Source organism: Coregonus clupeaformis, chromosome 3 (genome assembly GCF_020615455.1).
Source record: "Coregonus clupeaformis isolate EN_2021a chromosome 3, ASM2061545v1, whole genome shotgun sequence".
In the NCBI taxonomy this organism is placed as follows: domain Eukaryota; kingdom Metazoa; phylum Chordata; class Actinopteri; order Salmoniformes; family Salmonidae; genus Coregonus; species Coregonus clupeaformis.
This window is the reverse complement of record NC_059194.1, coordinates 3591958-3619924: the sequence shown is the minus strand read 5'-3', so window position 1 is coordinate 3619924 and position 27967 is coordinate 3591958. Positions and strand designations below refer to the sequence as shown.

Below are 27967 nucleotides of genomic sequence, written 5' to 3'. Positions count from 1 at the left end.
TGATTAAAATCAGCAAAATGATCAACACATTCCAAGAGGTTTGCCGTATTTCTTTATTTCAACATTAATGGAGTCAGAGCCTTGTAGCATACCAGACTGAGCATCAATAAAACAAGAGACGAGTACAAAACAAAAACTGCTTCTAAAATACTTACCTAGGCCATTCCTGGTTTGAGTGATAATCAATCATTACTTGGGGAGAGGGGAGGGTATAACTAAGGGTGACAGAAATACAGGGCTTTTCCAATGGGTAGTACTGACAAACTCCTGTCTGTTCAGTTTATCCATACGGTCCTGGTCTTAACAAGCATAGTGCGTGACATCAAACAAAGCCATTGAGTTTGGTTTTCTTACATTGACAAAATCCTTAAGTTGGCATTTGGTGGTGGGGGAAGGGAGTGGTTATGATGTTTCTCTCTGAAATCTGATAAAGAATCTATCTACTCTTATCCTGGCAGTTACCAATAGCATAACAGAAGAGAAAAACCAAGAGCAGCTGCAAACTAAAGACAACTTAAGCGGATTCAAATGTTTTTAGTTCAAGACAAGAGTTAAATCACTAGATGTTCAGACTGTGGTGCAACAGTCCCTTTATATACTCTTACATCAACCTCTTATTCCAGATCCAATTATTACATGGAGATCAAACTGCTGCATGGAGGTTTGGGACTGGCTCTCAAACCTCAAAGCCCTAACGAGTCCCACACACACACACACACACACACAGACAGAGAGAGAGAGAAGAGAAGAGAAAAAGCCATGGGGAGTCACTTCCAGGCGCTGATGGCGGGAGAGGGGGTGTTCCTCCTCTCATATCCAGTGTGGATGCTGTGGTTTGGGGAAAGAGTCTCAGGTGAAGAGCAGAGTGGTTCTGGCTCAGCCTGGCTCAGGGAAACAGATAGATGGGATATGATGACTAGAGTGAAGGAGGGAGGGGGGACACACCTGCAGGCTCTACAACAGACAAGAGTCCAAGTCACAGGGGAGGGAAGCAGGGTTGAAGGGGAGCAGATAGGCGCTAGGCTTTGGACAGGAGGGGCAGAGTGGTGGGTTAGGGGCGAATGGGGGTCAGAGTTCCAAATAGGGAATCGGGTGCCATTTGGGACCCACCCTGGGTCTGGGACTTCAGGCGCTCTCGCTGCTCTCGATGGGCTGCAGATTGACCAGGTGGTCTGGCTTGCCTCCGCTGGCGTGGCGCTCCCACATCTGCAGGTAGAGCTTCTCCAGATCCATAGTGTACTGCTTGGTGTTGAACAGAGGGCTGCAGATACGTTGCTTCCACACACGGGACCGGGTCATCTTCAGACTGGGGAGAGGAGAGGGGGGTCAGTTACAGCAATGGTGAGAAGAGAGACACACAGAGCGAGACACACAGAGCGAGACACACAGAGCGAGACACACAGAGCGAGACACACAGAGCGAGACACACAGAGCGAGAGAGAGAGACAGACACACAGAGCGAGAGAGAGAGACAGACACACAGAGCGAGAGAGAGAGACAGACACACAGAGCGAGAGAGAGAGACAGACACACAGAGCGAGAGAGAGAGACAGACACACAGAGCAAGAGAGAGAGACACACAGAGCGAGAGAGAGAGACAGAGACACAGAGCGAGACAGAGACACAGAGCGAGACAGAGACACAGAGCGAGACAGACACACAGAGCGAGAGAGACACACAGAGCGAGAGAGAGACACACAGAGCGAGCGAGAGACAGACACACAGAGCGAGCGAGAGACACAGAGCGAGACAGACACACAGAGCGAGCGAGACACAGAGCGAGACAGACACACAGAGCGAGCGAGAGACACAGAGCGAGACAGACACACAGAGCGAGCGAGAGAGAGACAGACACACAGAGCGAGCGAGAGAGAGACAGACACACAGAGCGAGCGAGAGAGAGACAGACACACAGAGCGAGCGAGAGAGAGACAGACACACAGAGCGAGAGAGAGACAGACACACAGAGCGAGAGAGAGACAGACACACAGAGCGAGAGAGAGACAGACACACAGAGCGAGAGAGAGACAGACACACAGAGCGAGAGAGAGACAGACACACAGAGCGAGAGAGAGACAGACACACAGAGCGAGAGAGAGACAGACACACAGAGCGAGAGAGAGACAGACACACAGAGCGAGAGAGAGACAGACACACAGACAGACGGAGCCAGAGCTAGCTGGAGTATGTGTGTTACTCAGGAGCTTCTTACTATTCCATGTCAGAGCCCAGTTTGACGGCCACGTCCTCATACTCCTGTCTGGTGTGGGCGATGAGCTCAGGACAGCCCAGACACTGCAGCTGAGAGGCTGCCACGCGTGACGCCAGGGTCTCACCTGTACGGGCACACATGACATTTAAAGACCGACCTGTCGTTCACACGCCACTTACTACAGAACAGTGCATCCCAATTATCTCGCCTTTCTCCGTAGTGTGCATTTGTTCCCTTCCCAGGTTCGAAAGGAAATGACTGGGATATAGAAATTCCTCTAGCCCACGTCAACACCAATCCAACACTTCTTTGATTTGTGGAGAATAGTGAACGAGTGCACACTTTAGGAGGAAAGGTCTCGGTCTCACCTGGCATGGTAACCATGGGTGTCCCGGCCCAGAGGACGTCCATGCCAGTGGTGTGTCCGTTACAGAGTGGCGTGTCCAGACACACGTCGGCCAGCTGGCCCCGTCTCACGTGCTCCTCCTTGGGCGCCACGGGAGAGAAGATGATGCGTGAGGCGGGCAGGCCGAAGTTCTGGGCGTACTGCTGGATGTTGGGCTCGCCCACCGCAGGGAAACGCAGCAACCACAGAACACTGTTGGGAACACGCTTCAGGATCTACAGGAGAGGAGATCCGTAAGGTAAGAGGTGCTTGTGTGTCTGAAACAGCACTACTGTTGACCAAGGCCCATATTCCCTATATAGTGCACTACTTTTGACCAGAGCATAGGGCCTGGTCAAAAGCTAGTGCACTATCACATAGGGACTAGGGTGCCATTTCACCCTGAGAGTCAGGGAAGAGAGGAATTCCTGAAGAAACATACACATCTTCTCAGACAACAGGATCATGGAGCATTGAGAAAGTGTTTTCTAGCTTGAGGCTTACATTGGCCCACATCTGCAGGGTGGGGGGGTCAATCTTGTAGAGCTGGTTGAAGTTGCAGTAGACTATGGAGTCTTCAGGCAGGCCGTACTGGGAGCGGGTTGTCACGACGATGGTACGAGGAACCTCCTCTCCTGTAGCTGCCTTGTTGTTGATCTGAGATGGGAGGACAGGGTGGTGGTTATGATGGAGAGATTTATTATGACCAGAGAGAGAGAGAAAGGAGGAGAGAGAGGGGGGGACAGAGGAGAGGCCAGTTCATAGTGAAAACGTTTCCCTTACACCCTTGTTCTGTCTCAGAGCTGAGAAAACAGACTACAGTACTGGAACCATTTTCCCAGGTGTCAAATCCCAAAAGTAGACATGCAAGTGACCCAATGTGTTTCTCCAGTACTAGCCAGTCTGTGTGCCCCATACCTGGAGGGTTACAACCCCTGACACTACAACCTCCTCCACTGGAAGTATCTGAAAACACAGTAAACATGGAGATGGAACACTATAGACTGTAGGCATTCATGTCACATGGCTGGGATCAAAGGTCAGCCATACAGGTACCTCCCTGCTTCATTATGTCACATGGCTGGGATCAAAGGTCAACCATACAGGTACCTCCCTGCTTCATTATGTCACATGGCTGGGATCAAAGGTCAACCATACAGGTACCTCCCTGCTTCATTCAACCAGCAAAATAACAACCTGGTATTCATTCTTATCCATTTCCTCAGTGTGTCCCCCTCCAGTACCTGTGTGGTGGCCAGTCCATTGCTGACGGTGAACCCGTTGATGGTGACCTGAATCTGTCCCTGGTTGATCATGTTGATGATGGCCTCAGCTGCTGTGTTCATGGGGATGACGGGCATGGACAGAGCCCCGTTGGTTTCTGCTACTCCACTGTCCCCACTGGCACACTTCATCTGGAGAGAAGGAGACAAAAAGGGAAGGAAGGAGTGATTTACAAAGCATTTGCATCTTATTTTCAGGAGGATAAAGGAGTTTAAAAAATTCCAATAAATAAAAAAATAAAAGGAATAGACAATGGGGGTACCTTTCCAATAGTTGATGGTCCTAGTCAAATGGAAATATGGTCACCGAATATTCCCCATGTCTCACCTTGACCTCAGGCAGGCTGTCCAGGAAGGGTTAGGGCTATTCACCATTTCACTGACTCACCTTGACCACCTTAACGTCAGGCAGGCTGTCCAGGAAGGCCTTGAGGTCGATGCCATTCAGAACGATGCGGTTGTCAAAGATGTGGCCGTTGGACTTGAAGTCAATCACCGCCTTTTTCTGTTGAAGAAAATAAAACAAGATTACCGAGGTGAAGAGGTGAACTGTATGTCAAGTGTCGTTCCAGGAAACCAAGCCAGAGTCGTAGATCTAAAAAGCATTCATCAAAGCTTGTCATTTCTCTTTCAGATCAATGTCAGTTTCTTTTTTTTCCAGGGGAAACCCATCGAGACCATAATCTCATTTACAAGGGTGCCCTGGGAACAATTAATCAACATCAGTCTCAACAAGCTATCAATTTACACTTTCACATTTCAACAAATCTAATTCAAAAGAGATATTTCACATAAAAACAAGTGCAGTTCTCCTTCGCCACGTTCCTCATCTGAGACCAGAGTCAAGCCTCAAAGTGGCCTGCAGGTCATTCCATGCGCTAGGGTCACAATAACTAAAGGCAATCTTCCTGGACTCTGTGGAGACCCGAGAACCCTCTAGAACCAGCAAGTCTTGAGAGCGAGTGTGTCTGGATTTCCAATCAAGAAGTGAGGTAGTATAGGAGTTTCTGGAGAACTGCTTTCTATACAAATAGCAGCTAGGATGGGCAGTATCCAGATGTTCATACCGTCCCTCTCTCAGCCCAGGATTTACAGTATTCCCGGCATAGCACACAAGGGGGAGCTAAACAGATCGCCCCCCCAAAAAAAAAATCTAAAGGAAGTTTGTTCTGAAGTGTGTCCTATATCTGAGAGAAGATCAGGAAACTTTTTTTTTTACTTCTTATTTGGAGACACTAAACAGTCTCAGCCGAGGGAGGGGGTTCTACTATGCTATATGGAATTGTTTTAAGAAAGTCATACCAAGGATCGATTCGCCATTTGATTTAGAATTTTAACACCCATTGAAGCATCAAATATTAAAAAAAAATCTAAATAATGTATTTGGCCTTACTGCCATTAATCCATACAAGCTCATTGAATAACATATTCCCTACATGGAACAGAACATTTGTTTTAGTTTTTACATGTATTTAACCCCTTATTTTTGGCACTAAACATTCTCCATATATAATTCCATTAATTTTTTCAACTGATACCGGGGGACCTTCAGACGAGTCTTGTGAGGCCCTTGGGCGTCCTAGAGCAAAACAACCGACATGTATGCGTTCGTGAGAGTTTCACCACAAAGGGGTCATATTAGTGTGCAGCCCAAACTGTTCGGATGCTACAGACGATTTTGTGAGAAGACCGATTTTTGGGATGTCTCATGGTCTGACAAACACCGCTCTAGCGCTGTCACCTTCCATCGCAGACGCGGTAGTGAGACATAGGTGGATGCGGTGGATTGAGACGCATCCAATTAAAAAAAACAGATCTCTAGTTTAAAAAATGATGGATTTGTATGGTGGTGTTAGATTTTTCGCACAAAACATTCAACTGCAAAAAACTGACCCATTACCGCAGAACAAGAAAAGGGCTTGCAATTTCAACCAATCACTGCATAATATGGTTCAATCAAGCCACACGTCAACAAACTTTTGTTTACTGGATAAACAGGAATCTCACCTTGAGGTGGGGGAACATGTTCGCGTGGTCTCCAATGAAGAAGGTGTGTGGCATGTAGGCTAGTTTCTCAGAGTACTGCTCTGCCACCTCGATGGGGGACGTCTCCTTGTCTGACACGATGTAGTCCATGAAGGGAGCTCCGCTGGTCCCCGGGTAGCCCAACCACATACACTGAGCAGGAGAGATAAGTCGGCAGTGTGAACTTTATTTGGACATTAAATTACACCCGGCAGTGGTTTAGGTGAGAGAGCACACACACTATTTATGACGTCATAATTTCTCAAAGTTTGTACCGACAGATGTAGCCTATTGAATATCACTGTAGAATAGGCCTATGACCAAACATATCGTCTCAAGAACATTTTTAATACCCTCAAAAACACCAAGTTAGGCATACCTAATTTCCAAATATGCCATCACAGTCAATCGTGGATGATAATTCTTCACATTTTAACTGCATGCCTGCCAATCATTTGATCTCAATCACATTCATGGGAATATGCAGTTAAATCTTTTTGAATTACTGTTGTTTCGTGAGCAAATTAAAGCAGATGGTGTTAAACTATTAGACTTTCTTGTAAGCATATTTTTGTTTCAAGGCACACGGTGTACAAAACATTAGCAAAAAGGGTAAACGTTACAAAACTTACTCTCCACTCTGTTAAAGATTCTCGTTTTGGAAACAGAGAAATATATTGAGAAAATCAACAAACATTTTTTTTGGCAGAATGTAGGTAAAAAAAATCATCTTTTCCCACTGGGCTTCCTCATTACCATATTTGGTGGTGAGTGGAAATGCCAAGCAGACGCTTCAGATTGAAACATCCAGCGAAACATCTAATTCACTGTTCTGTCAGTAGCGCACGCTATCGAGTTTTGGCTGCATGAGGATTATATATTTTTTGGACTATTCAGCGTCGGATAAGAAATGACAGGTGTTTAGTGTAACATTATAGGCCTAATATGCTACAGTGACTTTATTTCGGTTCTGTTAGGCTATGTAAGATACAAATGAATCATTATGCGATCTTGCGAGACATTGATTCAGCTTTGATCTAACTTTAGGCCTACTAAACAAGCACCGTTTGTGAGAAGTGACAATCTTCTATTTCTAATAATAATCATAAAGCAGAGCCCAACTGATATATTATCGGCGGCTGATATTGGCTTTTTACCGAAGGATAATTCCACCGATAACAGATGAATTAAAATTGTCACATTGTAAGATTTCAACATTTGAAGCGTGTTTTTGACAATTGGGAATTTGGATAGTAATTTATGAGAACCGTGTGGAAGAAGGTCACTTTTCCATTTCCTCGCTGTAAAATATACAAAAAAAAAAGAAAGTATTCAGACCCTTTGACTTTTTCCACATTTTCTTACGTTACAACCTCATTCTAAAAATATATATATATTTTTAAATGTCCCCCCTCAATCTACACACAACACCCCATAATGACAAAGCAAAAACAGGTTTAGAATGTGTTGCTAATTTATTAAAAATAACAAACTGAAATATTTCAGTTACATAAGTATTCAGACCCTTTACTTAGTACTTTGAAGCCCCTTTGGCAGCGAATACAGCATCAAGTCTTGGGCATGACGCTACAAGCTTGGCACACCTGCATTTGGAGAGTTTCTCCCATTCTTCTCTGCAGATCCTCTCAAGCTCTGTCAGGTTGGATGGGGAGCGTTGCTGCATAGCTATTTTCAGCTCTCTCCAGAGATGTTCGATTGGTTTCAAGTTTGGACTCTGGCTGGGCCACTCAAGGACATTCAGAGACTTGTTCCGAATCCACTCCTGCATTGTATTGGCTGTGTGCTTAGGGTTGTTGTACTGTTGGAAGGTGAACCTTCGCCCCAGTCTGAGATCCTGAGTGCTCTGGAGCAAGTTTATCAAGGATCTCTGTACTTTGCTCCGTTCATCTTTCCCTAGATCCTGACTAGTCTCCCAGTCCCTGCTGCTGAAAAACATCCCCACAGCATGATGCTGCCACCACCATGCTTCACCGTAGGGATGGTGCCAGGTTTCCTCCAGATGTGACGCTTGGCATCCAGGCCAAAGAGTTCAATCTTGGTTTCGTCAGACCAGAGAACCTTGTTTCTCATGGTCTGAGAGTAATTTAGGTGCCTTTTGGCAAACTCCAAGCGGGCTGTCATGTGCCTTTTACAGGAGTGGCTTCCGTCTGGCCACTACCATAAAGGCCTGATTGGTGGAGTGCTGCAGAGATGGTTGTCCTTCTGGAAGGTTCTCCCATCTCCACAGAGGAACTCTGGAGCTCTGTCAGAGTGACCATCGGGTTCTTGGTCACCTCCCTGACCAAGGCCCTTCTCCCCAGATTACTCAGTTTGGCCACAATCCTGTCTCGGAGTTCTACGGACAATACCTTCGACCCCTTGGGTTGGTTCTTGCTCTGACATGCACTGTCAACTGTAGGACCTTATATAGACAGGTGTGTGCCTTTACAAATCATGTCCAATCAATTGAATTTACCACAGGTGGACTCCAATCAAGTTGTAGAAAGATCAAGGATGATCAATGGAAATAGGATACACCGGAACTCAATTTCAAGTCTCATAGCAAAGGGAGTGAATACTTGTTTTTAAATACACGTGCAAAAATTTCTGAAAAACTGTTTCCACTGTCATTATGGGGTATTGTGTGTGTATATTGCAAAAAAAAAAAAAAAAAAAATGAGTCTAACGTAATAAAATGTGGAAAGAGTCAAGGGGTCTACTTTCCCTAAGGCACTGTATCGTATCGGTAAATTGCCCCCCCCCAAAAAAATCGGAATCTGTATCAGACCCAAAAAATCCATATCGGTTGGGCTATAATAAGTGATAAGGAGGAATATTAGGCGTAGGTAAATCCTGACTAGGGTTATTTGTAGCGATTTGAGCGCCCTTCGAATCGTGGTGCTGAAAGGACAACACCGTAACCAAGTGGTCACATATCGTTCTGGGTTCCACCGCAGAGGGGGGGGGTCCGTGGTGTTTTATGAACATCAATGCAGACACGCAGTGAATTTGGATCCTATAATCGCGTTGGTGGGATGACAAGATTCATGCAGTGGATCAGTTCGTCTGCATACGCAATAGAAGTGTTGCGTTTTTGTAAGCTAAGCACTCGGACAGCAGGGAGCGTTAAAGTGTGTCGTACATGAGCCCCAAGTGAAACTGTTTTGAGGACAACCGTTTTAGTAGAGTTCTGTCTGTGGCTGTTCTTATCACCTCAGATTTGACCCGCTCAAAGTGGTCAAGCCTCCGACCGACGTGCCTCTGCACACACGCCTAAAATAAAAAAAAAAATCACTCGCCACCGCCAGATAGACAGCCAGAATAAACCACCATTTCCCTACCTATAGGCTGCTATAGCCTACATATTTATTGAATTTGTCATTCTATAATTGTCATGGAATTTGTGGTCATTTAATATAATTTTTCTGAAATATTTTTTTACCAGCGTCATGTATGCTCAAAATTTAAAAAAGGTGAGGGAGCGCCTCTCCAGCAGCACCACACCCCTGTACCCCTGGTACCCCAGCCATTAAAGAGGGGACACAGAAGTTTCACTTAGCACTGACTATGACAAAACAGTTATTCTTGACAAACCAGTGGCCAGTCACTATCAGTCCTGTCCCTCTGGATACAAACCTTCGGATGCCAAACAATCAATTTTCTCAGGAGGTAAAATTTATAGAAACTAACATGGCCAAATAAAGCCTAATTATCTCACCTGGATGGGAGCGGGGCGCAGGGCAAACAGCTCGTTGCGGGCTCCTTTGGTGTAGCCGTTCATATTGACCAGGATGTGGAGTCCATCCTGATGGATCCTGTCTGCTGCCTTACCGTTACACGGGAGCTGACAGAGGAGAGAGACAGGAGGAGTGGAGATGGAGGGAGAGGAAGTACTCTTAAGTGCTGAATGTGGCTTCAGTGGCTCTACAGTGCAGAGAGAGAAAGGGAAACTACTACTAAAGTACTTACATTGAGTTGTCTATCTGCGTTAACTCACCTGTGACAGGTCAGTGAAGTGATGGGCCTCGGCCACCACCTTAACCCTGAAGTTGGTGTTGTCATCTGGGCTCAGGGCATAGCAGAACACCTGGGGAGAGGAACCACCAGACATGTTACAACCAACTGTTAGAACAACCACCAGACATGTTACAACCAACTGTTAGAACAGCTGCACGGCCAGTATGGCTTTTTGATTTGATTTTTTTTTAAACAAAATGTAAATATACTGTTTGGTCACTATAACACCTCAATTTAATTTATCCATTATTTATTTAGTTAAGTCACATTGAGAATAACATTTGTTCAAATGCCAATCAAATCCAGGTATGCAAACACATCAGTTCATTCTAAATCATTGGTTGTTGCCAGTCTGTCTGATATCATCTCTAGTGGTAATGAGTCACAACAGAACGAAACCCTCACCTCAAACTGCTCAGAGTTGTGCATGCCGGGGATGGACTGCATGAGGTGGGAGGTGGGGTGGTTCCCGAAGTCAGAGCTGACATATCCCACCCTCAGACGACCCGCGCTGGCCTTCAGGTCCTTGGGGTACTCAAACGCCGGCTTGTGGAGCGCATTGATCTGTGGTGGTACCGGGGGGGGGGGGTGACATTAGACTATATCACAGCTTATAAACTAGGCTGTGTTCAAAATGTCACCCTATTCCCTATATAGTGCACTACTTTTATCTAAAAGTAGTGCTCTATGTAATGAAAAGGGTGCCATGTGAGACACAGCCCAAGGCTCTCATCCAAAATCTACACTAGCATCCTACTTAGAATGATCACTAGTATGGACATTGGAACATCATAGCCTGTCAGATAATGACTATAAACCTAGCTCCTTTCAGGTGGTCCAACTAGACAAGGCAGATTAAAACCAGATCCCTCGTCCATAACACAGTTACAACTAGCCTGAACCTGTCCTAACTAACACCCAACTAACCACCCAAACTCATAGACTTAACTAACCCATCTATGACCCAACCAACCTCTTTACCCTGCAAGCAACCCAACCACCTTCTGCCATCTAAGGCTGCTTTTTACAGATTATTTAACTAAATAAAAGACTACGGGCCTAATAAGCTTCCTTAAAATGTACCAGACGAGTAACTTCAAGCCATCCCACCTTACCGTTTACCCTTCACCATGCAAGCATCCCAGCCCAACCTTCACCTGAATAAAAGGTCAATACTGTACTTGCTTTGATGAGGGCCTGTACCTTGTCCAGACAGAGGTTGCCGTGCCTCTCAGCGATGGCCTTGCGGAAGCCGTGAGAGAGCGGGTATAACATGCTGTGGTGGGGGTGCACCGAGGGCAGACGGTTCTTATCCAACTGGTCAGCCACGATGCTCACCAGCTTCTTCATACGCTCATCATAGTCCGTCCAGTCACACACAATCTGGGGAGAGCGGCGAGAAGAGACAGTTGTGAGTGTGTTTGTGGAAGAGAAGTTTGCGAGGCAGTCTGAAGCGTAATCACAGAAATGTAATCCAAGCGCAGTAACTCGTCGGCCTTACTTGTGTTCTCTCTCTCGCAATGTCTCACATCAATACATGATTTATACTCCAGTTACAGCTGAGTCTCAAATCAGGATTTGGCCTCAAGTTCATCTGCAGTAACTTGACACGGGAGACTAGTGTGTGTGTTCAGCAGTGTGTGTGTGTGTGTGTGTGTGTGTGTGTGTGTGTAAGTTCAGCAGTGTGTGTGTACCTGCAGGCAGTGTGCCAGGTTGCAGTAGGCATCAGGGAAGTCAGGCTTCAGTTTCAGGGCTGTACGGTAAGAAGCAATGGCTTCTGGGATGTTACCAGAGTCCTGAGGGGAGGGGACACAATAATAGAATTATATTAATAGAATCATAAGACAACTTCCTTTATAAATACATGCATTTTAATATTTTCATGAATTAAATAAATTGCAGACCATAGGTGAATTTGGCCCTGCGGAATATCAGTGACAGAAGAGGAGTAATGCCAATCGACTTCACTGCACGTCTGTAGGTCTGATCTAGGATTCGGGGTTATGACAGACAAGGCAGATGAAAGTCACCTTGTGTATGGAGGCCAGGTTAGAGTGAGCATCAGCAAAGGCAGGGTTGATCTGGATGGCTCTGGTGTAGCACTGTAACGCTCCCTGGACATCCTGCATCTCCTTCAGAGTGTTGCCCATGTTCGAGTAGGCATCAGCAAAAGTAGGGCTGATTCTACAGACACACAAACAATTCAGTAGGATGCAAATCTATCAACTAGATTTAGTTCCTTGAAAACACCATCCCTAAAAAAGTGTGTCTGGATTGTCAAACCACAACTGATTCAGAGAGAAAGAGAAGGCGCGAGAGAGAGAGAGCGAGAGAGAGAGAGGGCGAGAGAGAGAGGGCGAGAGAGAGAGAGGGCGAGAGAGAGAGAGGGCGAGAGAGAGAGGGCGAGAGAGAGAGAGGGCGAGAGAGAGAGGGCAAGAGAGAGAGAGGGCTAGAGAGAGAGAGGGCGAGAGAGAGAGGGCGAGAGAGAGAGGGCTGTCTGCTAACCTGATGGCCTCCTTGTAGTGCATGAGGGCCTCCTGGAGTTTCCCCTGCTGCTGCAGAACACTGGCCAGGTTAGAGTGGGCCGCTGCAAACTCTGGAAACACCTGAAGACAACATAAAAAACACACAGGTTAGAATACATATTACAACAGGACACTGGCCAGGTTAGAGTGGGCCGCTGCAAACTCTGGAAACACCTGAAGACAACATAAAAAACACAGGTTAGAATACATATTACAACAGGACACTGGCCAGGTCAGAGTGGGCCACGGAAAACACCAACCACACAGGTTATAGGGTGTCCAATCACAAACGCATCATTTGACCAATATGTAAAAAAGTATGTCAACTGTGTAGCTAATCCTCTATGAAAACTAATGGTCCAAACCTCATGTCTCTATCACAATCTGTTGAATAGCGATTGGAGTTTTCACCCTTGTAGCATCAAGGCCAGAATCAGGGTGACTAAATCAAGGCCAGAATCAGGGTGACTAAATCAAGGCCAGAATCAGGGTGACTAAATCAAGGCCAGAGGAAAACGTGGTAAGAAAATCATAAAATAAATCTGGGAAATTGCATGGCATCAGCTAGGCAGAATGAAGGCTACCTGACAGCTCACAGTTGAACTAGTCTTCTGTCTTCTCCAATCCAAAGGACACAACAAATAGAGGCAAGATGATGTTGAGACGTATTTCCATATTTTAGTATACGCTTTTCATATTAATGCGAAATTCCTGTTCTTCTTCGAATTCTTCTCACAAAAACAAGCCCATGATGTGAAATGTCAATGGAGCACATACCAAGCTTTTTATTTTCAAAGCCTTTTACATTTAATTCAGCTCGTGTCATGCTGAATTTAGCTTTTTGCGACCTGCGGAAACAACTTTTCAATCCTACTTTCAACGCTTTCTATGAGCATTCTGCCATAGTTGTCCTTCTTGGTGTGGTTCTCCATCTCACCTCTAGGGCTTTCCTGTAGAGCTGGACGGCGTCCTCGATGTTGCCCTGCTCCCTCTTGATGTTGGCCAGGTTGTTGAGAGAGTCGGCGTGGGTGGGACACAGACGCAGGGCCGTGTTGTAACACTCCTCAGCCTCGGATACCTGGGAAACAGACACACGTTCACAGATACAGACAGACACACTCACGTTTTCGTACAGACAGACAGACGCCAAGCCCCAGAGAGGGCTAACCGAAAGGGAGACCGCAACAGAGACAACAGCTACACAAACACTGCTAACTGACAGCTGGAACCCTGTTTGTAGCTGAACAGGGGACACTTACGCATCCCAAAATAATCTTTGTCTGGAGTAGTGTTGAAAGGGGTGGCCTCACAAGCATGAAACAGAATCTAGAAGACCAGTGTGTCATGCACATCCATCTAACCCCACCCAGTCTGAGCCCCTCTCTGTATATGTGGAGAAGACCCCCCCCCTCATCTCCTTAATTGGCACTACAGGCATGGCATGCACGGGGCACAGACAAACAACTGCTGCAGCCTGCTGGGACCGCCATGCCTCTCACACTGGCAGTAGGGATGCAGAATAATGGAGCAGTCTCACTGCTGGGACACACACACCGTGTTCTTCCTTACATTGCCCTTCTCCTTGAGGGCGTTGGCCAGGTTACAGTAGGCGTCGGGGAAGTGGGGCTGCAGCTCGATGGCGCGGCGGTACGTGTCGATGGCCAGGTCGATAAGGCCCTGCTCGTAGTAGACGCACGCCAGGTTGCCGTGGACGACGGCGTGGTTTGGGCTCAGGCTGAGGGCGCGCAGGTAGCCAGCTACTGCTCTGAATGGTTGGAAGAAGAAAGAAGGGTGGTTAAACTAGTAATAATAATAATAATAATAAGTACTAAAGGCTGAGGATTGAGGTAGCCAGCCACCGCTCTGCATGGATACAGAGAGTAAAGAGTGGTACTAGCGCTACTGTAGGAGAGAGTAAAGAGTGGTACTCAGTCGTCCTGGTCCCTTTGCAGAAAAACAGCCCCAAAGCATGATGTTTCCACCCCCATGCTTCACAGTAGGTATGGTGTTCTTTGGATGCAACTCAGCATTCTTTGTCCTCCAAACACGACGAGTTGAGTTTTTACCAAAAAGTTATATTTTGGTTTCATCTGACCATATGACATTCTCCCAATCCTCTTCTGGATCATCCAAATGCACTCTAGCAAACTTCAGACGGGCCTGGACATGTACTGGCTTAAGCAGGGGGACACGTCTGGCACTGCAGGATTTGAGTCCCTAGCGGCATAGTGTGTTACTGATGGTAGGCTTTGTTACTTTGGTCCCAGCTCTCTGCAGGTCATTCACTAGGTCCCCCCGTGTGGTTCTGGGATTTTTGCTCACCGTTCTTGTGATCATTTTGACCCCCACGGGTGAGATCTGCGTGGAGCCCCAGATCGAGGGAGATTATCAGTGGTCTTGTATGTCTTCCATTTCCTAATAATTGCTCCCACAGTTGATTTCTTCAAACCAAGCTGCTTACCTATTGCAGATTCAGTCTTCCCAGCCTGGTGCAGGTCTACAATTTTGTTTCTGGTGTCCTTTGACAGCTCTTTGGTCTTGGCCATAGTGGAGTTTGGAGTGTGACTGTTTGAGGTTGTGGACAGGTGTCTTTTATACTGATAACAAGTTCAAACAGGTGCCATTAATACAGGTAACGAGTGGAGGACAGGGGAGCCTCTTAAAGAAGAAGTTACAGGTCTGTGAGAGCCAGAAATCTTGCTTGTTTGTAGGTGACCAAATACTTATTTTCCACCATAATTTGCAAATAAATTCATAAAAAATCCTACAATGTGATTTCTGGATTTTTCTCTCTCAATTTGTCTGTCATAGTTGACGTGTACCTATGATGAAAATTACAGGCCTCTCATATTTTTAAGTGGGAGAACTTGCACAATTGGTGGCTGACTAAATATTTTTTCCCCCACTGTAACTGACAACTTTTGAACATCAGATCGGCAGTTACTTCAATTCCGCTTCAACTGAGACTCATCTGCCCTGGGCTCCATGTAATTCCGATCCAATTTTCGGGCTACCCAATAAGAAACGCTGACGTTAGAGGCAAGAGGGGGGATACTGGCGAGATTAAGGCGACGGGAGAACCAGCCACCTCTTCCCTCAATTCTACTAGTCACTTGATAAGATGGATGACCTCCGGTCGCAGATTTGCTACCAACGGGACTCTTGAACCTGCAATATTCTCTGCTCATTTGAAACATGGCTCTCGGACAAGATACACACACACACACACACACACACCCTCATCAACAACTGGTGTACTGACTCGAGCACGGTGGAAGTGTTGACCCATTGTTCACCAGTCTTGGAATACATGGCCAAATGCCAACCCTTTTACCTCCCGGGGGAGTTTTCAGTTGTCATCGTGACGGTTGTATACATTCCACCTCAGGACAGGAAAAATAACAGGCAGGCACTTAAAACTGTACTAGGCTATAACCAAGCAGGAAAACTTACATCCAGAGGCTGCTATTCTGGTTGCCGGCCATTTTAATTCTGCGTTATTAAGACACGTGATATCCAACTTCCATCAACATGTCTTCCTCGGCACTAGGGGCCATAAAGTCCTAGACCATTGGTATTCTACCCACAAGCAAGCATACGAGGCCCTCCCTCGTCCGCCATTCGGCAAATCAGATCAAGACTCCATACTCCTGCTTCCTGTTTACAAGCAGAAGCTCAAAAACAGGAATTACCTGTGACTCGGTCCGTTGAGAAATGGACTCCAGAATCAGATGATGCTACAGGACTGCTTTGCTAGTGCTGATTGGAATATGTTTCAGGACTCCAACGATAACGTCAACGAGCTGAACACCTCAGTCACCGGTTTCATTAGGAAATGCATGGGCGACGTTGTCCCCACAGTTAAGGTTCGCTGCTTCCTCAAATCAATCAAAAGCCCTGAATTAACACTGAGGTTGGCGCTAAACTAAAGGATACGGCTACAGGGCTATCGCAGACCACCATGAGGCTACGGCTGAGAACAAGAAGTCCCGCTATGACCTCCAGTCATCAAACGAGCAAAAGGACAATATAGGAATAAGGTGGAATCATATTACACAGGCGCCGATTCCCCCATGTGACAAGGGCTACAGTCCATTACAGATTACAAAGGAAGGCATATTCACGGTAATTTTCAACCTCTCCTTGTTCCAGTCTGTAATCCCCAAATGTTTTAAGATCACCACCATCATTCCTGTTCCCAAGAACTCTAAGGCTCCTTGCCACAATGACCACCGCGCCCTGTAGCACTCACATCTGTAATCATGAGGTGCTTTGAGAGCCTGGTTATGGCACACGTCAACTCCATCATCCCAGACCCACTCCAATTTGCATACCGCCCTAACAGATGCAGAGATGACGCAATCTCAATTGCACTCAACACTGCCCTCACCCACCTAGATAAGAGGAATACATGTGTAAGAATACTGTTCATGGTGTGTGCTTAGTCCCCTCCTGTACTCACTCTTCACCCATGACTGCGTGGCCACACACGACTCAAACATCAAGTTCGCTGAGGACACGACAGTGGAAGGCCTGATCACCAGCGACAATGACACAGCCTACAGGGAAGAGGTCAGTGACCTGGCAGTGTGGGGCCGGAACAACCTCTCCCTCAACGTCAGTAAGACAACGTAGCTGATCGTGGACTAAAGGAAACGGGGGGGCGAGCACACCCCAATCCACATTGACGGGGCTGCAGTGGAGCAGGTCGAGAGCTTCAAGTTACCGACAAGATACTAAACTACTCATACAAACCAGCACCAAGGCTCTGTAGTCTATCGCGTCGCTGCTGGTGCTCATTGCTGTCAAACAAAGGAGTCTGCTCATACTGAACCTTTGATCATAAGTTTATTCATATCACAAGATTTCAGCATGAGTTACAGGTGTCATGCCCACCCGGAGAGCGACGCCTCAGATTGCAATGGTCGCTCTAACCTGTTCTTCGTTTTTCCCCCAGTATATATAATCTCCCCAAGATGTGGGTGGCTCCCTCTACTGTCCAATCCCCTGTCTACAACACACTTCCTGTCTGTTGTATGTGGCGTTACACTAAAACATTCCCTCTTGATACTAAAATAAACACCCTCTCCGGTTCCACTTAAAAACATTAACAACGTCATAATCTTCATATACGACAGCTCGACAAACGATCTACTCGCAGCAGAAACATCGGGTTCGCTTACTACTATTGTGGCTACTTTCAAATAGATTATTCTGTGTGTGTGTTTGACTTTCTTCAAATGTAATTACAAAGTGTCAGAGCATCATACCTAGGCTACGTCCCAAATGGCACCCTATATAGTGCACAACTTCTGACCGGAGCACTATGGGTCCTGGTCAAAAGTAGTGCACTACATAGGGAATAAGGGTGCCATTTGGAAGCCAGACCCTATTATTAGCCTAAGACTCACCAGGTGAAATTAGGATTATGAATGACTGAACGAGGGAGTGTCTTCAGGTTTAACTGGTTATACCATGGGAACAGTCACTGACCTGTCAAAGATGCGAGCCTCTTTCAGAACATTGCCCAAGTTGATGTAGGCATCCAGGAAGTTGGGATCCAGAGTCACAGCCTGACAAATACCCATAAATCCATACATCAAAACAATGGACACGACATACTGTAGTAGAAGTGTGTTAAACATTTCCTCCAAACACCAGTTGTAAATGGGGAATATATAAGATGAATAAAGTTCATATTCAGTTAAGAGTAATTAACACAATGCTAAGCATATATTTATACATGTTCCCATTATGTAATTCACATGATTTCAAGTGTTCTATTTGTGACATTTATGTCACGGGTTGGTCACTAGATGAGATTCTGGATGTTACTCATATCTGTTGATAGGGATTGACGCCAGACTACATGTCCAAGGACACGGATTGTTGTTGTATTCTGTGGAACACTGATTCTGTAGCTAGCAGCTGACAATGTTGTTTTGGCTTAATGGTTCTGTGTAATTAGGATAAGGGCCTTCTCGGCGAAGGCCAAGTTAGACATTTTCTCTGCTCCTGTTGCAACTTGTATTAAACCAGATTGATTTATGATTGACTATATCCACGACTAGTCTTCTAATTTGTTACTAAACTAACTTTAAAAAATCCAAACTAACTAAAAATCCCCTTTATACCAGTGAACAGAGAAAGAACGGTACACAGTACACTACTAGAACTGTACATAGAAATGAATAGTATTGTATGTCAATTATCAAACGTTTCAGCCCAGACATTAACCCTTAGTCCCACTATACTATCCTGGTTTGTCATTTGTTTTTACATCGGCTGTGCAGAAAAGTCTTACCTTCTCAAAGTGGTGTATGGCCAACCATATCTCCCCCTGGGCGTTGAACACACAACCCAGGTTGCTCCAAGCCACTGCAAAGTTGGGCTGAGTCTCAATAGCCTTCAGGTAACACGCCTTCAAATGGGTTAACAATCAAAACCAGAGGAAGAAGGGGAGCAGTGGTAGAGGAGGTAGGAGGAAAGGTTGTAAAATAAAATAAAGATATGAAGAGAATAAAACAGGAAGAAAAACAAAAAGGGGTAGAGGAAACAGAATTAGTGACCGTTCTCAACTAAAGCAAAAAGTGAGTGTGCAGCATGGGCTCGCCTGCGCTGAAATCTGCAGCGCTAAGCTTCCTTGCTTATTCCTACGCTGCGCAGATCCAACCAGCACCCACACGCAGACCGACATTCTGCAGTTATCATGGCCTCTTTCTCACAATATGAGGAACAGAAACGTTGACTAGCCTTTTCTGCTTTATTATGTCATGTATAGCCGATAATAAGCTGTTGATGTGTGCGAAGGTAAAATACCCAAATGATATTCAAATTCTTAAAAACAACCAGTAACTTCTATGTTGGTTGCAGTCTATTTGATAGCGGACTGTATTAACTAGCGGTATCCCTCACAACCTTGAATGGCGGGTGCTGCGTGCAGGTGGCGGTCCCTGTAATGCATGCGCACAAAAAGCTACGTGGGCGGGCGTGTCCTAGGTGTGCGTTGGGCTACAACCAGTTACCACGCACACCGCTACTGCCACATTTGCCGACCCTGCTGCTGCTTAGCAACAAGAAGTCGTGGTTTGCCGCCGCTGCGCTCGCTGACCCCCGGCCGCGTCGCGGACCGGCTGCAGACCCAGAGCCCCGGGAGACGCCCTGCTTACCCAGACTGCCACACTCTCTGTACCCACAATGCCTTTCAAGACCAATGAGTGGCAGGGGACGGGGTTAGAGGACATGGAGACCGCAGCCAAGCGGCTGGTTAGATAAAGGGGGAATATAGAGAAGGGGAGTTTTGGAAGTTAAGGGGCATCAAGACAGCCAAGTGTCTGATGCCCTAAGAGGAGAGTTGATCTACCACCAGAGCCCAGGGGCTGTTCTGCAGGGCAATGGGGAAATAGAGGAGTTGTTTTAGAGAGCCAAATGGTGTCCTGTTGGGAGGCTGTGTGTACACTGGGTGCCAGGCTGAGAGGGCGTTGGGGGGAGAGGGGGTCTGTACCCAGCAAGCCGGGGGGGGTGGAGGGGAATCTTTGTGCCTGACGCCTTTTTGGCTTTGGTTGCCTTGTTCGCTGCGCAGCCCCTGCGTTACTGCACACTCACAGCGCATTGTCTGCATCATCGGCAGAACGCTGCAACTCCAAAACCAAGAAGGAAAAAAACTAAATCAACAGGACAACAATCAACAAGTAAGAGTTAGAGGGTTCATACTTTTTCCTGTACTATCCTTTTCCCACTAATTGCTCCCATGTTTGCCATGTTTTTATTTTATTTACTGATATACGCTTTGGCCGTTATGATAATTGAAGATATTTAAAGGAATGCTTACTGTACTTTTTTTTATTTTATTTTTTTAAACTTTTGTGTTGTTTCTCTGCGCTTCAGAGGAAGCCACAAGACAGAAGAGCTTCTTGCTCAGGCATAACGTAGTAGTTCATGGTTTTTCTTTTGCTGGCAGTTACAAACCCGTTACCATATTGTTTGGACTTTGTCAGAGGGGCGGGCGGCAGCCTCAGCAGCAGGCGGTTGAGGACTGATGCTGCCCTAGTGATCCGTGTTTCAGCCAGGGCACCTAGGGTACGGTAGCAGGAGTAACATCATCACCCACCTGAAACAACCTTCTAAATAACATCATCAGTCGTGGAAAAAAAAACCAAGAGACAAAATAAAACAACAGCGTTAGTAAAAGTTCGCAAACAATACACAATTATTTTTTTTATTCTCATATGGAAATTAATTAAAATGTCCTTTAAAAAAAAAAAAAGCACAAGTAAAAGACAACCTGCTCTGTTTACACTCACGCAATGTTTATTGTATTTTCCGAGACAAATAATGGATGCTCCGGGAGGGCAGGAGGGAAGAAAGGCTTTGATAATGTGTTTTATCAATCACTAATATTATAGTATGGCCAAGCTAGGAGAAAGGAGGGAGGATAACTAGCTTGATCTTCATCAAATGAACTGATCACATTTCTTTGGGAATATTATGTCATAGCATACGCTTTCCTTCAACCTCTTCTTCAAAAATGTTCTTTTTTAATGCTTTTTCTTTGTCCGGTTGTTCCTGAATCCTGGCCAATGGGGAGTGAGAAGAAAAGCCTTGGTGTGTAATGATTGGGTATCTAGAAGCCTCCATAGGTAGCGCTGAAATAAAGAGGTCAACGCTGGTTGCTGAGCGTGCGTTTCTCTCTAACCCAGCCAACTGAACGCGGGCGGCGGAGTGCAGATTGTGAGCTGTCTGCCTGACGCAGCATCGGACCGTACTACAGGCTCTTGTAAGGAGGGGTGTGTGTGTGATAGGACTGTACCACGTTTTCATACTCTTACTATTCACCCACGCTAAGACAGCAGGGAGCGTCAGATAAGATAACCAGCAGGGCCCAGTTGGCACTAGTGGCAACATTGGCTGTTTCTGATCACATGGGGGAGCAGCCCTAGGCCTGGATTTTGAGAGCACTGTGGGGTCGTGTCGAGCCTCTGATTGGGGCGTCAGGAAGGCAGCTCTTAGCGCGCACACTCCACCGGGCCTAGCGAGCGCGCGGGGGGAGGAGCCACAGTGCAGGGGGGCTGGCCTGGCGATGAGCTGGCAGCTCCCTGGAGCTCCTCCCCCTTCTAGCACCAAATAAGATGGCCTGGCACCAGGTCACCTAGCAAGATGTCAACTCCACAGCTCCAACTTTCACCCAACCCAGGGAAGGTATAGATAACGTTTCAGGGAGATGGATAGACATAAATGGGCCATATGTAGGGCTAAGAGTAGATAAAGGGAATAAAGGGGTAAGAGGGTACTCTATAAAATAGAAGACTAGCAAATCTGCATGGGTAGTGGGAAAACTGGATTGGGTGGTCCATTTGTTGTTAAATAATTGGAGTAATGTGGTTTGGTTAGAGGCCATCTTATCTTTTGCATTGCAAAGAGATTAACTAACTTCATCAGTTCATTTATCCTTCCAAGACCGAGCCAGCATTATCCCTCCAAAACCACCTTTGTTTTGATCATTTTATGAGTTTATAAAATATCCATATCAGAACCATGATTATTGCTACCAATTTGAAAAGCCCAGCCTTTCTTCCTGTGAGGGGAGGGAGGCTGAACAGAGGTTGAGAGGTCAGAGCATTGTGGGACTAAAGAGAGAAAGCGGGGGGAGAGAGAATGGAGATGCCTCTATTCTAGCTAGGCTCAAAGGAAAAAAGTATAAAGCCGTCTCAAAAGTTCTTAAAAAAAAAGGAGGGTTTAATGGGTTGGGGGTCTAGAACCCCCCCACTCAAAATAAAGCAACATTATTAGCCTCATTAGAGGGAGGATCATTGGGGGGGGGTTAGGGCCAGCACAGAGCCAGGGTGTAGGGCCTGCCCAGGGCGAGTGGGGGGTAGAGAGGGGCCTTAGATGGCATCAGGGAAAGAGAAAAATCACACTCCAGTGAATGAGTGAGTGGGGAGAAAAAAAAAAAAGGGTCAACTTTGGCCATCGGGCTCAAAGGGTGCGGGGGGGATATATCTGACAAACAAAACATCTTACAAAGAAATCAAAGTACAAAGCAAATTTTAAAACAAACAAAAGATAAGCAAAAACCTGTGCCGTGTCAAGCCCCTGGAACATACCTTAGCCTCTTCCAAACGCCCAAGCGCTTTGAGCAAGTTCCCCAGGTCGCTGCGGACACAGTACAGATCCTGACAGGAAACAAAAGGAGACAAACAGATTAGAGCTCCAAACCAGAAATGGACTACTAGACTGACTAAACACATATTACAGTCTGAGATCTACAAGGGATCATCAAATGTCTGGGTAGGACAATACTAGAACAGATATCAGATTGGGGTAAACTTGAGGGTGTAAGATATGTTCAGAGTCAAGGTTTGGCAGAACACAAAAACATTGGGTTTTGTGCTGGGCTACTGGCTTATGATGAGGTACATGATCTGGGTCCAAGGTCCACTCACAGGGTTGTACTGTAAGGCGGAGACGTAGGCCTGGACGGCTCCCTCCATGTCTCCCGCTGCCACCAGGGCTGCTGCCAGGTTGATGTACCCGTCGATGAAGTCTGGTTTCAGCCGCAGGGCGTGGCGGTAGTGCTCTATAGCCTCCTGCAACTGGCCGCGCTCCTTGTACACGTTGCCCAGGTTGGAGTAGGCCTCAGCCAGCATAGGATTCTGCTTGATGGCCAAGGTGCTGAAGTGGGCAGACCTGGAGGGACGGAGGAGTGGAGGGAGTCACGAGGCTGGTAGGATGGGTGGTAGTACTGGGCTGGAGAGATGTGGCGGTGTGGTGTCCAGTACTGGAGAGATGTGGCGGTGTGGTGTCCAGTACTGGAGAGATGTGGCGGTGTGGTGTCCAGTACTGGTACTTTAGTGAATGGGAAATCTCATTTAGCACACTAGCTGGTGTGTCGTGTTCTGTGAGATAGTGGGGGTTCAGCTTAAGTTTCATTCAAATTTCACAAATCACTTCCTTGTGCTTATTGTACATCGTGACAGAGCAACAACCCAAAACACCCGGGAAAGACAGACAGATCAAACCTAACACCTCAAACACCTGTAAGAAGAGAAAACAGCCACCACCACCATAAATGGAGTCATTTCAGAGTGGGAAAAGAGAAGACCAGTAGAACATGTAGGGCGATTACTGACAGACCAGCCATTCGTCACTCCCCAACACCACCACAGACGTGTAGTAGTAGCATGCACTGTTTGCGGCCAGTGTACTGCAGCCCCAGTTAACAGCAGCGCGAGAGTACTGCAGTCCCATCCAGTCACAGTGGGCCCAGTATTCTCTCCAGATCAAGGAAGACTGACTGCAGTGTGAGCTGACCTCTGACCTCCAGGTCTTTCACCCTCCCCCCCCACCTCACCTGTCGAGCCTGCGACACTGGAAGTGGATGGAGGAGAGCAGCAGCAGGACGCCCGTGTTGTCGGGCTCCTGCCTCCACAGCTGCATACAGTGACGCTCGGCAGCCTCAAAGTCACCCGACTGGTACTCCCGGTGCGCCAGCTCGGCCAACCCTTGGAAGGAAAGCATACGTTGTTTTGTCGGTTCTGTAGCACCAACACCCAACAACCCGAGGAGGGGGAAACAACACGTTAGAGGTGATGAAGAACATGAGGACAGAGACAAAATAATAAACGAATGAGATATAAAAAGTACTGGAGAAATCATAAATCAGACTATAATTGATAAATGCCTTTGGTTGCTAAATAATTACACTGTTGAAGTACATCAATCAATAGCTGAATATAAATTGCTGTGTTGCGATTAACTGTCAATCAATCACAGGGTATGAGTCACGTTTTAGAGACAAAATGTGTGGCTATGGGCCAGATAGCTACTGTTATTCTCAATTTTATAGGCCAAGTCAACTGTCATTGAAATTAGCAGCAGGCATTCTTCCTTTGAAAGACTGCTAGCTAGAAAGTGAATTATTATGATTTTAACTAACGTTAACGACGCTGATGACTAGCTATCTTGAAAAGAAAACTATTAACATTAACTAGTTAGAACTGTCTGACATGACATATTATGAAAAACGCAATGTTGTGCGATGAAATGAAAATGGACCAAAGTACATAGCTGGTTGAAACGTAAGGTGATTGTTTACAAATGGACGCTAGTTGGCAGACAAAAACAACCCCCATCAACATCTTGCTAAGAAGCTAGCAAAAATGTGATTTATGCCTAAAATGTCAAGGGAAAACAGACCCAACACTACAAACACAATCAATGCACACAGGATCAACAAGCTAAGAAACGTTAGATACATTAGTTAGCTAAATTGCATTGTTTCAAACCTTAGTGAAGCCATCAAGAAACTAAAACGAATGTTGTCTTGCGGGATTATGGTCAAACTAGCCAATAACATCCTTCCAGCTTCATGTCTGGCAGGTTTATATACCTAGCTGATCAATGTTGTGTATCTACACAACAGATCGCTACATAGACACACCGGGCTAACAGACATGTTATAATTGAAGATGTCGCAACATTTGGATTAGTTACACGCCGGCACAAAGTAAACAATGGTTCTGCAAGATGTTAGCAGAGGCTCGTGTCATGCTAACGTTAGCTAGCTAGGAAGCTAACGGGCGCGAGCTCTACCTGTGCTGTCAGCCACATTTCCCACGGAGCTCGCCATCTCCTCGGTCTTCGAGTCTTGCACGGTGGTCGTCAGTGTTGTAGTTTGAGAATATCAAATTAAGAGAATTTTAGATTATATACGTCGATTGGTCGACGTTTCTTTAGCTATTACTAGCTAAAGCTGTTAGCCTAGCTATGCTAGCCACAGAGTCAATGCTAGCTAGTCAAGAATAATGTCACTATTTTCAACAGTTGCTAGCTCCTATGCGATTTACCGTCCTTGCAATATAACTGTTAGCAATCAACCTAGCTCTGTAAATTACGGATACGGGACTAAAATATAATTATTTCCTTCAAATTCGCAATCATGAAGTGCTGGTTCGTCTTCAACAAAGTGACTCTCGAGCCGTAAAATGGCGAATGAGCCTCAGCCAGGGATTTATTTATTTTAGCCAGAAAATAGATCCAACGAAAATAAGCAATCCACAAACTGTACAGAAAATGAGAGTATTTTATGAACATTTTGATAACGTTGATATTACATATTCATTATCTATTCAAAGAGAACAAACCCAACATTTAAAACGAGTATATGCAAACATTTAGTAAATAATTATTTTTGCGCGGATGGATACACAATCGCAGTTAGTTTTTTTGTGATGCATATTCCCAACATGTGCACTGCGGCAAGTCGAAGGCAAAGACAGTGATAAAAAATGTCTGAAGGTTGAAAATGGAGGGTTGTGAAGAGAAACCAAAGCAATTAGCAGATGGAGAGACTGAATTGTTATGACATTGATTGAAAGACAGATAAATACATATGACAAGGGTGTTTGTTGGCTAACTAGAAGTCTGGTTAGGAGGGCGGGGCACGGCTATTCACACCTGTGGTCAACGTCTTTCTCCGTGCACCATGATGAAACGATTGATGCATATTCATAATTTTCATATACACCCTCTTCGATAATTGTTCTGTCCATGTACAACTAACTAAATAGTACGTAATGTGCAGTGATAGTGCACACTTTGGCAAGGTGACAACCACCGACTATATGCACCTTTCATTTTTGGACCACGACCAACAGGGGGCAGTCGCCACATACCTTTGATTCATTGTACAGAAATTTCGAGAACCTAAGGTACAGGTGTCAAACTCATTGCACGGAGGGCTGAGTGTGCGGGTTTTGCTCCTCCCTTGTACTTAATTGATGAATTAATGTCACTAATAATAAGGAACTCCCCACACCTAGTTTAAGGAACACCTGGGATAGGATAAAGTAATCCTTCTACCCCTCACAGCCTACGGAGCTGTGAGGGGAACGGTACCTTCAGGCTCTGATCAGTCCCTACACCCAAACGAGGGCATTGCGTTCATCCACCTCTGGCCTGCTGGCTCACCTACCTTTGCTGAAGCACAGTTCCCGCTCAGCCCAGTCAAAACTGTTCGCTGCTCTGGCACCCCAATGGTGGAACAAGCTCCCTCACGACGCCAGGACAGCGGAGTCACTCACCACCTTCCGGAGACATTTGAAACCCCACCTCTTTAAGGAACACCTGGGATAGGATAAAGTAATCCTTCCACCCCCCCTTACCCCACCCCAAAGAAAGAAAGAAAGAAAAAAAAACATATTGTAAAGTGGTTATCCCACTGGCTATAAGGTGAATGCACCAATTTGTAAGTCGCTCTGGATAAGAGCGTCTGCTAAATGACGTAAATGTAAATGTAAATGTAGTTGTCTAGGTCTTAATTGAAAGAAAAAACCTAAAACCTGCAGACACTAGGCCATCCATGGAATGAGATTGACACCCCTGATATAAACACTCTGCAAGATTGTAATGCACAGCCTATTATTATTTTACCTTACTTGTTTATTAATATCCAATCACACAGTATAACCAGTCATTCATGCACAACCATGTCATCTTTTTTTACTTTTTAAAAACGTTTTATTCTGTATTTGTGTGGAGTCTACAATTTTTTGCAAAATGAGAGGGCCTCTCCTCTATCTCTCCTCTCTCCTCTATCCTCTCTCCTCTCTCCTCTATCTCTCTCTCTCCTCTATCTCTCCTCTCTCCTCTCTCCTCTCTCCTCTCTCCTCTATCTCTCCTCTCTCCTCTATCTCTCCTCTCGTTCTCTCCTCTCGTTCTCTCCTCTATCTCTCGTTCTCTCCTCTATCTCTCCTCTCTCTCTCGTTCTCTCCTCTATCTCTCGTTCTCTCCTCTATCTCTCCTCTCTCTCTCGTTCTCTCCTCTATCTCTCCTCTCTCCTCTCGTTCTCTCCTCTCTCTTTCTCTCCTCTTGCTCTCTCCTCTATCTCTCCTCTCTCCTCTCGTTCTCTCCTCTCTCTCCACTCTCTCTTTCTTTTTATTTCTCTGTATTCAACCTGTGCCCTTTCCTGTATCTCCACTCTCCATCATCCTTGCTCTTTACCATGTAAATTAAAAACCAGGGTCCGGGAACAAACAGAACAGACCCCAAACATTTTCACCCCTTCTTCTCCTCCTCCCCCCTTTCCTCAAGCCTCTCCAGCTGATTGACATGTCTAAAGAGACCCTGAAGGACATTGAGACCTGATGTGAGAGTCATTAACTTCCCATTCTACATTCTGCCCTGCTTGAAGAGGTTGAAAAGGGGGACTCTGCACCGCTGTTGTTTCCCAGAGCCCCTCTATGGGAATAGGGCTGACACCATTGGCCATGTCTGGTTATCTCTAGTCCTCTCTGTGTGCTCAGAGCATGCATAGCCGCATCCAGTTTGTGTGTTCTTCCCCCCTTTATTCATTCCATTCCCCTCCCTCCACCCCTCTCTCCCCCCCATCCCTCTCTATCCCCTCCCTCCATCCCTCTCTTTCCCCTCCCTCCATCCCTCTCTTTCCCCTCCCTCCATCCCTCTCTTTCCCCTCCCTCCATCCCTCTCTATCCCCTCCCTCCCTCCATCCCCCTCTTCCCCT

At 46.1% G+C, this 27967-nt stretch overlaps 1 protein-coding gene across 7 annotated transcripts; it reads right to left on the bottom strand.

Moving 5' to 3' along the window:
* Nucleotides 1-35: 35 nt before the first annotated feature.
* LOC121539739 (UDP-N-acetylglucosamine--peptide N-acetylglucosaminyltransferase 110 kDa subunit) lies at nt 36-25420 on the bottom strand. Of its 7 annotated transcripts, none has more exons than XM_041848452.2 (22): nt 25039-25420; nt 23798-23981; nt 22890-23133; nt 22551-22619; nt 18752-18868; nt 17941-18020; nt 14002-14212; nt 13385-13525; nt 12428-12528; nt 11953-12106; nt 11617-11718; nt 11108-11305; nt 10328-10486; nt 9903-9992; nt 9624-9749; nt 5888-6058; nt 4269-4385; nt 3842-4012; nt 3102-3254; nt 2581-2833; nt 2213-2336; nt 36-1306 (listed from the first exon to the last, which is right to left on the bottom strand). In XM_041848452.2, exons 1-22 carry the CDS (start codon nt 25073-25075, stop codon nt 1126-1128), a joined length of 3183 nt encoding a protein of 1060 aa, XP_041704386.1. In that variant the 5' UTR covers nt 25076-25420; the 3' UTR covers nt 36-1125. The 7 variants fall into 7 exon arrangements, with proteins under 7 accessions (XP_041704386.1, XP_041704394.1, XP_041704392.1 ...); XM_041848460.2 differs by having other exon boundaries at nt 11126-11305; XM_041848458.2 differs by having other exon boundaries at nt 14017-14212.
* Between the last annotated feature and the right edge of the window lie 2547 nt (nt 25421-27967).

Excerpts from the sequence above, each read along its gene's own strand:
- LOC121539739 (XM_041848452.2), bottom strand. The coding sequence starts at position 25,075 with ATGGCGAGCTCCGTGGGAAATGTGGCTGACAGCACAG. Across the intron at positions 12,529-13,384 it reads TCTACAGGAAAGCCCTAGAG|GTGTTTCCAGAGTTTGCAGC; the intron begins GTGAGATGGAGA and ends TGTTGTCTTCAG. Across the intron at positions 2,337-2,580 it reads ACCCATGGTTACCATGCCAG|GTGAGACCCTGGCGTCACGC; the intron begins GTGAGACCGAGA and ends GTGCCCGTACAG.